Below are 11,568 nucleotides of genomic sequence, written 5' to 3' on the forward strand. Positions count from 1 at the left end.
GGAGCGGCTGGGCCCGTGAGCCATGGCCGCTGAGCCTGCGCGTCCGGAGCCTGTGCTCCGCAACGGGAGAGGCCACGACAGAGGGAGGCCCGCGTAACGCAAAAAAAAAAAAAAAAAAAGACAACCACCACACCTAGAACTCAGGGTACCTCAGGGGAGAGGACTGGAACTAGGCGCTTACTCAGGGGGGTAGTCAGTGTGCTTCGGCATTGTTTGATTCTTTTACAGCATGAATGTATTCACACATTACCTGTGTAATTTAAAAAAACATTTTTAATACACGAAAAGCGAGTTCTGGCTCAGATTTGCAGCAGGGGTAATCAGGCTGCAGAGTCTGAGAGGAGCTAAAAGGAAGGCAAAAATGAAAGCGTGCTCCTGAGAACTGGGAGAGGCCCTACTCCCCTCCTCAATTACATTTCCTGTTTTCTCCTCATCTGCAGTCACCTGCGGTCTTGAAATACGTTATACCACATTTCATATCACAGGCAGAAACAACGCTCTCTTTCTCTTCCGCCTCCTCCCCCGAGGACACACCGATTGCTCATTTTAATTGTATAGTCGGAGGTTCGTGTTATGAAGAACGAGTGAGGGCAGTTCCAGCTGTGCATCGTTCTCCCCTTGCTGTGATTCTGAAAATAAAGGGTCCCATAAGCACCCAAGTGGGCAACCCCTCCTCCCCTCCCCCCTTCCAACCTTTGTGGCATAGGACGCAAGCCATGTAGGAAGCCTCCGGAAACTGAGGGTTTATCTGTGTCGATGGAGGATTTCTGGCCTCCGTTTAAAACTGGGGTGGCCAAGTTAGTAGCTGTCATTCTGAAGGACAAGACCAAAACAAAAAGTTTGGAACTCATGGCCAAAGACCGGGCTTGTCCCCAACTTCCTCCTCTGGCCTTAGCACAAAGATGCTAGGAAAGGACAGAAACACTGAAATAGGATTCTCTCCGGCAGCCCCCCCATGTGTCACTTACTGGTGGCCCTGCTCTCTAACACCTTTCCTTCCTCTACCTCCCTCCCCAGCCCTGCATATCAATCTCTGAGAGACCCTGCAAATCTTCAGGACGCTCAAACTCAATGAATAGTTCAATGATGCATGATGGAATATTAAACAGCTGATAAAAATATATTCTAAGAATATTTAATGGCATAGGAAAATGATCACCAAATACTGTTAGATAAAAAACAAAAACAATACCCTGTGTATACAAGATCATCCCAATCATGAGGAGAAAAAGTATGTATACATTTTTAAAAGCTTAGAACAATATATACCAAAATGGTGAGAATGGTTGCTTTTGGCTTGGAGGGGCTGTAGGAGCTGCTGCTTTTCTGTTTTCCAAATTTTCTACAGTAGGCATATTTTACTTTTATAATCAGAATTAAAATATTATTTTTTTAAGATTCTATGATGATACTTTCCTAGGCAGGAAAGTGGCCTCAGATATTTTAGCAAAATCTTTAGTTACAGCCAAAAAGTTGCTTTATGTACAGATAACCAGAAAATTTGGTGAAGTATTCAGCTTTCTGGCAGTTTTATTGTATATAAAACATTTATTTTCCCAATAATACAATAAAACCTTATTATTCTTCTTATTATAACATATTTATATGCAATATAACTATTATACAGTATGCCTTATAAAACTTCATGTGAAGCAGGAGTCAAAGTCAAATCACATACCCTGAAACATGTAGCAAAAAGTCTTGCTGAAACAATCAGGTGGATGATAGCCCTGTCGGCTACCTCCAGTGTTACACAAGGGAGTGAATGCCACTTATTATCCCATATTATCAGCCATAAGAACCACAAGAGCACTGCTAAGTTCCCAGAGGTTAAAACAACAACTCCAATATGCCTAACACATCAAACGTCAGTATTTCCCTGGCTCTGATTAAGCTGAGCTGAGAGGAAACTGACAGTAGTAGCGATGCCCTGAACTGGGAAAGAGAAATCTGGGGGCCTTTCCGAGGAGAAATAAAACCTGCCAAAGCTAGCAGCACCCCTTAGGGGCCCCAGTGCCTTTCAGTGGGGGAACAGCCTAGGGGATCCTGACAAAGCACAAAGGAAACCATCCTCACCATACAGGGAGAAGGCCCAGTTTTGGCAAATCCAATAGATGGAACTCTGGATTTTAATGCACCAGACCAATTCCAGAGTGGCTTTTCATTCTATAAAAGGATTCACAGGGCTTCCCTGGTGGCGCAGTGGTTGAGAGTCCGCCTGCCGATGCAGGGGACACGGGTTCGTGCCCCGGTCCGGGAGGATCCCACATGCCGCGGAGCGGCTGGGCCCGTGAGCCATGGCCGCTGAGCCTGCGCGTCCGGAGCCTGTGCTCCGCAACGGGAGAGGCCACAACAGTGAGAGGCCCGCGTATTGCAAAAAAAAAAAAAAAAAAGATTCACAGCAGGATTCTATTAAATAGCCAGCTCTCCTAGTGCATGTAAAAGAGGATTCAACGGACAAAAATTCAGCTGTCATGTACCTTTATAGGAAGTCAATAGCTATATACACCTACACGGACGGACAGACAATATGTGAAGGGTTGTTTGCTTCTATTCCAGTTCCAGAGACCCTGCTGAGCTAAAAGCACAGACTTGCTTTCTCTACAGCTGTCTCCCCACCCAGCTCAACGAGTCAAAGCAGGGAAGGGGTGGAGTTAAATTCCGCCAGCTCATTGGGAAGCAGAAGCAGGCAAGGACCTACAAATTAGGCTGGAGGAAACACAAGAAGCGTACAATGTCAGAGCTGCAAACACCCTTGAAGATCACCTAATCCAAGCCGCGCATTTGACAAAAAGGGAAACAGAGCCTCAGAGGCAGGAAGTGACTTGTCTGGAGTCACAGAGTGATTTAGTGGCAGAGGGTGCTGCTGGGACCCAGGGCCCTGTCAAGCAGACCGCCGCTCTCAAATGGAAAAGCTGACTCAAGTGGCACATAGATTTCTTTCTGCTACTAGAATTCTGGGACATTGGGCTTGCGGCTGATGCCAGTCGGGAGGAGAAGGGTCATGGAAAATGACCCAGAAGCCCGTGGGCTCACCAAGGCACCTCTGGCCCACAGAAAGCAGCTGAGGCAGTGGAGGCCAGGAGACGCTGGTGCCTCTCTTCTGCATCTTCTCTCCCACCTCTAGCTCCCATTTCCCTCACTGCTGACTCAAGCCTGAGCCTCAGCCTGGACTCTGCTCAAGAGCCCCAGGGCTACCGAACTCAACCAGCCAGATTCTAGGTAAAATATCTCCACCTCAGCCAGGGATGACCCTCGCCCAGGGTGGGTCAACTTTCCCACAAAAGCCTGACAGATTCCCTTCAAATCAGGCCATTTAGAGTTTCCTAGGTGTTCTGGCCATTGTTATCTCCAATCTGTTAAAAAGAGAAAAAAAAAAAAAAAAAGGTTTACTCACAGGCCTCTGGATGAATGCCCAGCTGTCCTCTGGGGAGCCTGAATTTGCCTCTGCCTCCATCTGGTCTCATTTAAAGGGGATCTGAAAAAACCCAGTTCCTGCCTCACCGCCAGTGCTCAGAGCTGGGGGCCTCTGCTGCGAAAGGAAACTGAACACGACCTCACACCTCATCAGGGCCGTGAAAGCAGAGCTCTGCTCCCGCAAGGGCCCTGGCAGGAGAAACGTGAGCCCTGGGGTCCTGTCCCCGAGAAGGCCCGCGAATCTTGTGCCCAGTCACCTTTAAGTGAGTGGAAGGGATGACCCCACCGCAGGGCCAGCGGAGAGCGTGCTGCATAATTCAGCAGATGGCTGCCTCTAATGAGAAGACACTGCAGAACGTTATCTCCCCCTCCCGAGCATGTAGTCCTTCCTCTGTGCAGGCAGCAGAAGCCTCCTCCTGCCAAACCGAGGAGGAAGGGTCTGTGTTTCAAATTTATTCTGCGCGCCTCCTCCAGTTGTTACTTAAAATAATCCATCATTACGTGGCTGGTGGCGCCAAGATTTTTATTTAAAGTTTGGGAAAGGAAGGAAGGGAGGGAGGGAGGAAGGAAGGAAGGAAAGGAGGGAGGGAGGGAGGGGAGGGAAGGAAGGGAGGAAGGGAGGGAAGGAAGGGAGGGAGGGAGGGAAGGAAGGGAGGGAGGGAGGCAAGGAGGAACACAACATTGTTAATCAACTATACTCCAATATAAAATAAAATAATTAAAAAAAACACTAGTCCCATTTCCCTTTCTTTCCCAAAAAAGCTACTCTGTAGATAGCAAATATCTTTTTGACTAAAAAGGTACAGATATTTTAAAATTTTGAATTATTTTCCTAGATAGATGATTAGATATTTCACCCTAGGCCTTGGTGGGAAGCACTTTCCATCTCTCATGTTTGACCCAATACTAGAAACAGAACCGCTCTTACACTGCTGTACATGGGAAGTGGCTCCTACAATGTGTTCACTTTTGTACGTATTCCAGGGGCATGGTGGCAAGCTAAGTGGTCACCATCATCCAGAAAGAGTAAGAAAGAAAAGGAAGGGAGGAAAGGAAGGAAGGAAGGAAGGAAGGAAGGAAGGAAGGAAGGAAGGAAGGAAGGAAGGAAGAAAGCCCACACATAGCCATGACTGTGCTATCTGGGGTTTAAGCTGATTATCTTTTTTAACATCAGAAAGTCTTCAAAGCACCCAAGTATACTCTTCTCCACCTCCATGAGTATACTGAGGTGGGGGTGGGGGGGTCACAGTGAAAAGAGGGGGAAGAGGGGACATGGCAGGATTTTATTTTGGGGGGGCGGTAAGCGGGCCTCTCACTGCTGTGGCCTCTCCCGCCGTGGAGCACAGGCTCTGGACGTGCAGGCCCAGCAGCCATGGCCCACGGGCCCAGCCGCTCCGCGGCATGTGGGATCCTCCCAGACAGGGCACGAACCCGCATCCCCCTCCATCGGCAGGCGGACTCTCAACCACTGCGCCACCAGGGATGCCCGGCAGGATTTTTATTTCTTGGAAACATGATGAAAAGGCCAGAGTTTTTTTTATAAAAACGAATCTGTGTCATCTGGAAAGTGTTTCATTGCTTCATCCACTGACCAGCAATAACACTTCGGACTAAGTCATTTGGTCTCCCTGAACCCATAAAATGAAAAGAACAGTAATACTCATCCAGGAAGCTGCTGGGGAAAATGAAATCATACAGATGGAAGCGTTTTGAGATCGTTGAAAGAGATATGTTACACTTATCTACGGTATTCTTTTTCTTTTTCTTTTCTCCGTCTCTTTCTTTCTGGAATGTGGTTTTAACGTAAATGCAACTGAAAGCGCTCCTCAATTGTTCATGCTAATATGAAACCAAGGCTCCGATAATCCAGAAACCCAGGTAAGTCCAGAAATCAGTCCTATTTAGTTCTGGAATACCTTTATCCAGGGGACTTATCTTCTCATTAGTTTTGCTCAGGCTAATGCAACGGGTTCGCTCCCTTTCAGCACAAAAAGGGAGCAGTCGTACTGGGTAACAAAGCCAGCAATTAATAGAAAATTTACAGCAGAGACTCTACAAAGTAAATGCTGTGCACACGACTGCAGATCAAAATCTCATTATACTATACAGACAAATCGCTCGGCTGTAATGCAGTTTTGTAATAAGAATGCCACGAACACTCACATTTCCAGGTTTTAGGATATGAAGAGGAAATGGGGCTTATACCGGCCTCTCATGTGGAAGCTCTGAGAGCGCTGTCGTGTGTGCCGCGGCCACCACTATATCCCCAGCACCTGGCACAGGGCCTGGCAGAGTCGGTGCCCAATAAACACATGTTGAAGGAATGAATGAAAATTAAAGTGTGTGAATTAACAAATGAAATGTTCCCAGCCTGGGAGCAGAAGTGAGATCTCACCCATCTTCACACCTACCCTTTTCCTAGTTAAAGCCCTCAGCACCCACCGCCCCTGCCCCCGTCCACTGCTGGATCAGGTCCCCTTGTAATGAATTATCCTAGCGGGCAGTAGCTCTCCTCTGCAGCACATCACAAACATAATTACAGTTATTTGTGTCTGCCTCCACTGCTAGACTGTAAACTACCTGAGGGCAGGGGCCATGTGCATTTGTGGGGAGGAGGGTGAACATTGTAATTTCCCTCCAACTTTTAATTTTGAAAAGTCTCAAACACACAGAAAAGTTGGAAAATAGTACAATGATCATTCATATACCTTCGACCTAGATTCAAGAATTTTTAGTATTTGGGACCACGCAAATTTTCTTCAGTGCTGTATTCGCAGTAGAGGTATGGGTGGATATTGGGGTTTTCCTCTCCCTGCTTGGGGCATCATATGACTTTTATAGTGCGAGGTGGTGAAGATGGCTGAGGCAGGGCACTTCAATGAGAATCAAGGTTAAGTGTCATTTAATAGCAAGACCAGAGTGCAGCCACCTGTAGGCGGTTGCCCTGGGACAGTTGCCCCAGGCCCAGCACAGCTAGGGCAGCACTAGGCCCTGCAAGCTCCTTCTTTAGGGAGAAAGACCATTACCTGGCTGCACCGTGCCTTGCCAGGTTACCTTGGACAAGTCATGGAACCTCTCAGAGTATATATTAACAGGAGCCCAAGCCACCTCACAGGCAGGGGTTGGGGATGGAAACATCCCAAGAATCTTCTATAGTTCTCTAATTATTTCACCGTGTCCACAATTTGTCTCTCCAACTAGACTGCAATAAGCGTAAAAGCCAGGAACTATGTCTACTACTTTTTTCTGGTATAGTTGACCAGAGCAAGCCATAGTGCTGGACGCTTAACAGTCAATCAAATAAACACTTGTGGACATGATGAAGAAACAGTTTTGTCCTACAGACTCTTTGTGGTGTTCATTCAGATGGGATGGGATTGTATTATGTACACAAAAGCTGAACTTCCAAGTTGCATGCATGCCCAAATAAGGATCCTATCCAGCAACTCTAAGGTCTGTTTTTGTCACTAATGATGTTACCTTACAAGCCAGAGTGACCCTCAACTGACTCTGGAAAGGACAGCCCATCCCTCACACACACAACAGAGCACTACTTGCAGGGCACCATGTCTCAGAGCTCATTAAAAACAACTCCTAAGCCAGGCACGCTTAGGTTTAGTCTCCAGTCTTCTTTTCCCAAATCCTGGATACTCGTTCCCAGGAAGAAACAATCAGCAGCCAGACGTCCAAAGGCCTCCTGAGTTAATTCCATCTTCCCCTGGTGAATTACAACTTCTTGCAGACACAAAGGCAGGCAGAGAGACAAATGACACATAAACAAGAGCTTCACTGGCTGGGGGAGGGGGGCACGGAGAGTGACGTCAGTTTTCCCAGAAACCCATTTATCACGATAACAAGGTCTCAAGTGCTCGGGCTGCTCTTCCAGCTTCAGAATCAGGCATACAATTATGTTCTTCATCATACAGTAGGGAAAGGCCAGCCAGAGCAAACTGGAAAACAAGCAAAGCAAACCAAGTGGCCCTAAATCACCCCCACCTCCATTTGCAGAACAAAGGGGATCTCTGGGTTGCCGGAGGTGAAACACAACCTTCTGGAATGTTCGTTCCCCTGTGCTACATCGGCCCTGCAATCTTAATTCAGGTTAGGGGAACTGGTGAGAGTATGGGCAGGTCGATGCAAATTAATTAGCTGACAAGAAAAATCACTAGTATCCTTCTTGGTCACTAAGGATGGAGCAAGTGTAATCCAGGAGACCAATTCCTCTACTTAAGGCATGCCATCTCTAAAATGCCGGTAATGGAGGAGCAGAAAGGCACTCTGGGAACCCTCAAAACACTAAAGCAATACATATTACAGTCCAATCTTGGGGAGAAGAGAATTCTCTCAAATTCCATTATCACAGAGCACTGTCTCCCATCTTCTGCTGGTCCTTCCACATCATGACTGCATAAGGAGCTCCATGCTGGGGTCTTTCAGGGGGGTGGGGGAGGTTCCAAAGAAATCACCTTGCCCTTCCAAACAAGAACAAGACGATGGAATAAATGTATCCATTTCCTGTAGAGGAAATGCTATCAGACTCTGGATTCAGATTTTGAAAACAAATCAGTTTCAATTACACCAAATACCTAGAGGCTATGTATATTTTTTGCACTGAAATTGATTGCATGGAGTATAAGCCACAAGGTTTAAAAACCTTGTGTGTGTGTGTGTGTGTGTGTGTGTGTGTGTGTGTGTGTGTGTTTCAGAGATTTGCATCAAGTAGTATTTAGTGTCATGGGATCTGACCTACCTCTACTTCACTCTCCTTCCTCACCTCAGGGTGCTGGTAATTGTGGGCTTCTTAAAATCCCAGCTACCCATGGATGAATAGAAAGGCTAAGTTGTTCCCTCAAATGGAATCATCCCCTCCCTTGGCAACGAAACTTCTGGTCTAAAAAAACAAACATGGAGCCTCGGGTCACTTCAGTATAATTTCTCTGCACATCCCAGGCTGGAAAACTTCAGTTCGTTAAATGAAGATTTTTTTTTTTTTTTCCAGAGTCGGCTGCCAACAAAAAGAGAGAGACGGCACCGCTTTTGCAAGCGTCGCACTGATTTTCCTTAGTCCCCATAACAAGAAGCCAGCTCCACAGGTTTTGGCACACAAGCCCAGTTACACTGAACACGCACCGGAGACAGATCCCCCCGCCCAGAGGCCCGCAAAACCCTGGTCAGGTACTCAGAAACACGCCAAAGTACGCAGCCAGCCACCTACAGGCCAGCGGGCTGCACCCCACACAAACGCACAAATGGGAGCCAGAGGCACACAGCACAAGCAGACGGCGAGAGAAGCGTCCGGACACAGGGACAAGCACCAGGGAGGCGAGCACACTCCAAGAAACTGGCGGACTCATCTAGGGTCGCAGACAAGCCGGGCACCGCCGCCCGCCCGGGGAAGCAGGAGCGCGCGCGCGTGCACTCATACGCACACAGTGATACACACACAGACGCAGTCACATATGTAATGCATATGGAGAAACCCTACCCCAGCCAGTCACCTCCCCGCCCCCCTCACCACTCGCCGCCTCCTGCCCCAGGCTCACCCCAGCCCCGAGCCCCTCTGGCTGAGGAGGCCCGGGTCCCGGCGGGCTGCGGGGCGCAGGGGCGCGGCCCGGCAGCTGGAGGGAGCGAGGCCAGGGTGCCGGGGACCCGGAGGGCTTGGCGGCCAGTGCGGCCATTCATTCGGCAACGCCCCAGCGGCGGGGCCGCAGCTGCAGCGAGGGAGGCGGCGGCGCCGACTGCAGCTCTTGGGCAATGCAAGTTCAGTCGCCGGCCCGCAACCCGGACCAGGCCCCCCACCCGCACGCCACCACGGTTCTCGGGGACGGGAGGCTAGGGGACTGAGTCGCTGACCCCGGGAGCAGAAGTCCCGCCGCGCCTTGGCTCCTGGATGCTGCCCACTGCCCTCCTCGCGGTGGAGGTGGCGGCGGCCAGGTCCCCTCGGCCCTTCCGAGGCCTCCGGCCCCGGCCCTGGCACCCAAACCCCGCACTCACCACCTGGCGAGCTATGTCGGTCGCTGCCATCGCTCCTGCCTCCGCCAGGGCTGCCACCGGCGCCGCCGAAACGGGAGCTACAGCACAGGAAACAGCGGAGCTCCTCCGACAAAGAGAAAGTGTTACACTAAGGGCGCGACCAAGTCCGGTGGGGGGAGGTGCAAGGGAGGGGCCCCTCGCCGCGGCTCCAACCTCTCCTCTATCGCCCACCCCCTCGGAAGTGGGATGCGGGGAAGGGGCGGATTTAACGCGCCGCTTCCCTCTCCCGCGAGCCTAGTTCCGGCTCTCCCTGCAACCTCAGTTGTAGGCCTTTGCGAAGGGGGGCGGGGGCTCCCCTCGGTGACCACGTCCTCTGCGCCCCCCCCTCGCCACTGGGCTCCATGGTACGTCCCGACCTCTGCTGAATTGTCTCTCGCCTCACATCCCTGAGTCCCCAGACCCAGGAGGCTGGAAGGGAGCCCCCGCCCTTCCCCCCGCCGCGCACCACTCGGCGGCTGAGCCCTGTGGTCCTCCTCTCCCTCCTCCCCGCCCCCTGTACCTCCTCTTCCTCCTCACCGAGATCTCTGGGTGCTTGGAGGGGAGCGCCCGCCGCTGGAGTCTCGCAGCTCCACCACACCTCCCCCCACCTCCCCCATCCCGGCCCCGGAGTGCCGTTGGGGCGGGTAGGGGGCGGGGTGGAGGCGAGTTGCCGCACCTGCCGCCCCACGGTGGAGCTTAGAAAGGAGGCTGTTGGGGGGAGGGGCACTGCGGGCCCAGCAGCTGAGCAGTGACCTGCGGAGTCCGAGGCCAGCGGTCCTGAGACGATACGCCCCTTCTGCCCTGGGGTTTACACGCGGCGGGTGCTGTGGGCTGTCATTTCCGAGCTCACCACCGTTGGGTACTTAATACAAACGGACCCAACGCCTCCTCTCCCCACCGAGCCCTAGACGCTCACCGTGTGAACGGAGGCTCAGACAACTCACTCCCTCGTAGTGCCTGAACCGCCGGGGAGTCTCAGAGGAGGGGCTTGGGGCCTGAAGGCTCCCAGATCAACTGAAGGGGATATGGGGGAGGGGCGCGGAGCTGCCTCCGGTGGCTCTGTCCCGCCCCCTGATTTCCCCTTAACCTTGGGTCAGCCCGAGACTAGGCGGCCGCGGCGCGCAGAAGGAGACCCTCCGAAGGCAGAGGCTCTGCCCGCCTGCTTTCCTTTTCCTCCCGACCCACCGCCACCGCGGGTCCCCTCCCTTGCCCTCGGTACCTCTCCCCCTCTCCGGCCTGTCGCCCCGCACCCCCTCTCCCGGGAGTGGCCCCTTGTTAGCTTCTAGTGACTGGCGAACCCTGGCAGGTTTGGCGTGCCCGAGGCCCGAGCGGGCGGGACAATCCACTCCACTCCACTCCTTAAAAGGGCAGGTGCCCTGGTCTCGGAGAGGGACTCAGACCCTCAAGTGGAACCCGGGACCGCGGGGGGAGACAGATCCATGCCCCCCCCCCGCGAGGGGGCCGGGATGCAGCGTGGGAAACGGCCCAAGGCGGGAGCGGCTGAGGGGGAGGCAGGAGGGAGGAAAGAAGAAAAACGGGAACCAACGAGAGAGAAGGAGAAGGGACCCAACCCAGAGGCCCGTGCTCGCGGGGAGGAGGGAAGGCAGAGAAATTGGGGTGGCCATATGAAGCGCTCCCCTGGCAGTCGATTTCACCTGCCGGGACAGTGCTTCTCACACTGTCTCAAGGAGCTCTTTACGTGCGTGTGAACCTTGAGAACAAGGGCTCCGCAAAATGCGTCCCCCAGTGCCTAGTTCGGGGCCTGGCATCCACCAAGCGCCCAATTAAGCATTTCCTGAACAAGCGGGCAGAGGATTTGGATTGGGGGGAGGGGTACAGAAGAAAGAAAAGACACAATCAAGAGGTGACTGTAGGGACAGAAGAGCCAAGTATTGGAGGTGCCAACTGTGCTGGAGATCTAGGAGGGGCCGAAAGAGAAGAGCCTGGCACAATCTGGGACAGTACAGGGGAGTTCTGTAGACAGACAGCGCAGGCCCGCAGGGCAGATGGTGGTGGCAGGGAAGAGGGGCGGCTGTTGTCTCGGAGGCCCGCCAGGGCGTTGGGGCAGGGCCTGGGCGAGGCGCCAGGCCCTGGATTGGGGTGGCAGCCACGTGCGGGGGCAGGGCTGTATATGAGGAA

At 52.1% G+C, this 11,568-nt stretch overlaps 1 protein-coding gene across 9 annotated transcripts in view; it reads right to left on the minus strand.

The window, feature by feature from the left end:
- SEPTIN6 (septin 6) overlaps positions 1-10,384 on the minus strand; it is a 71,193-nt gene extending 60,809 nt beyond the window's left edge. For 4 of the 9 annotated variants that reach the window (XM_024128057.3, XM_024128056.3, XM_024128052.3 and 1 more), the window contains exons 1-2: positions 9,967-10,337; positions 9,412-9,514 (exon numbers count right to left, since the gene is read on the minus strand). In XM_024128057.3, the coding sequence (XP_023983825.1) occupies positions 9,412-9,514; positions 9,967-10,046 (183 nt within the window). In that variant the 5' untranslated portion in view covers positions 10,047-10,337. The other 5 variants (XM_055081565.1, XM_028482175.2, XM_028482176.2 and 2 more) reach the window with 4 other exon arrangements.
- Between the last annotated feature and the right edge of the window lie 1,184 nt (positions 10,385-11,568).

This window comes from Physeter macrocephalus, chromosome 21 (genome assembly GCF_002837175.3).
Source record: "Physeter macrocephalus isolate SW-GA chromosome 21, ASM283717v5, whole genome shotgun sequence".
Taxonomy (NCBI): Eukaryota; Metazoa; Chordata; class Mammalia; order Artiodactyla; family Physeteridae; genus Physeter; species Physeter macrocephalus.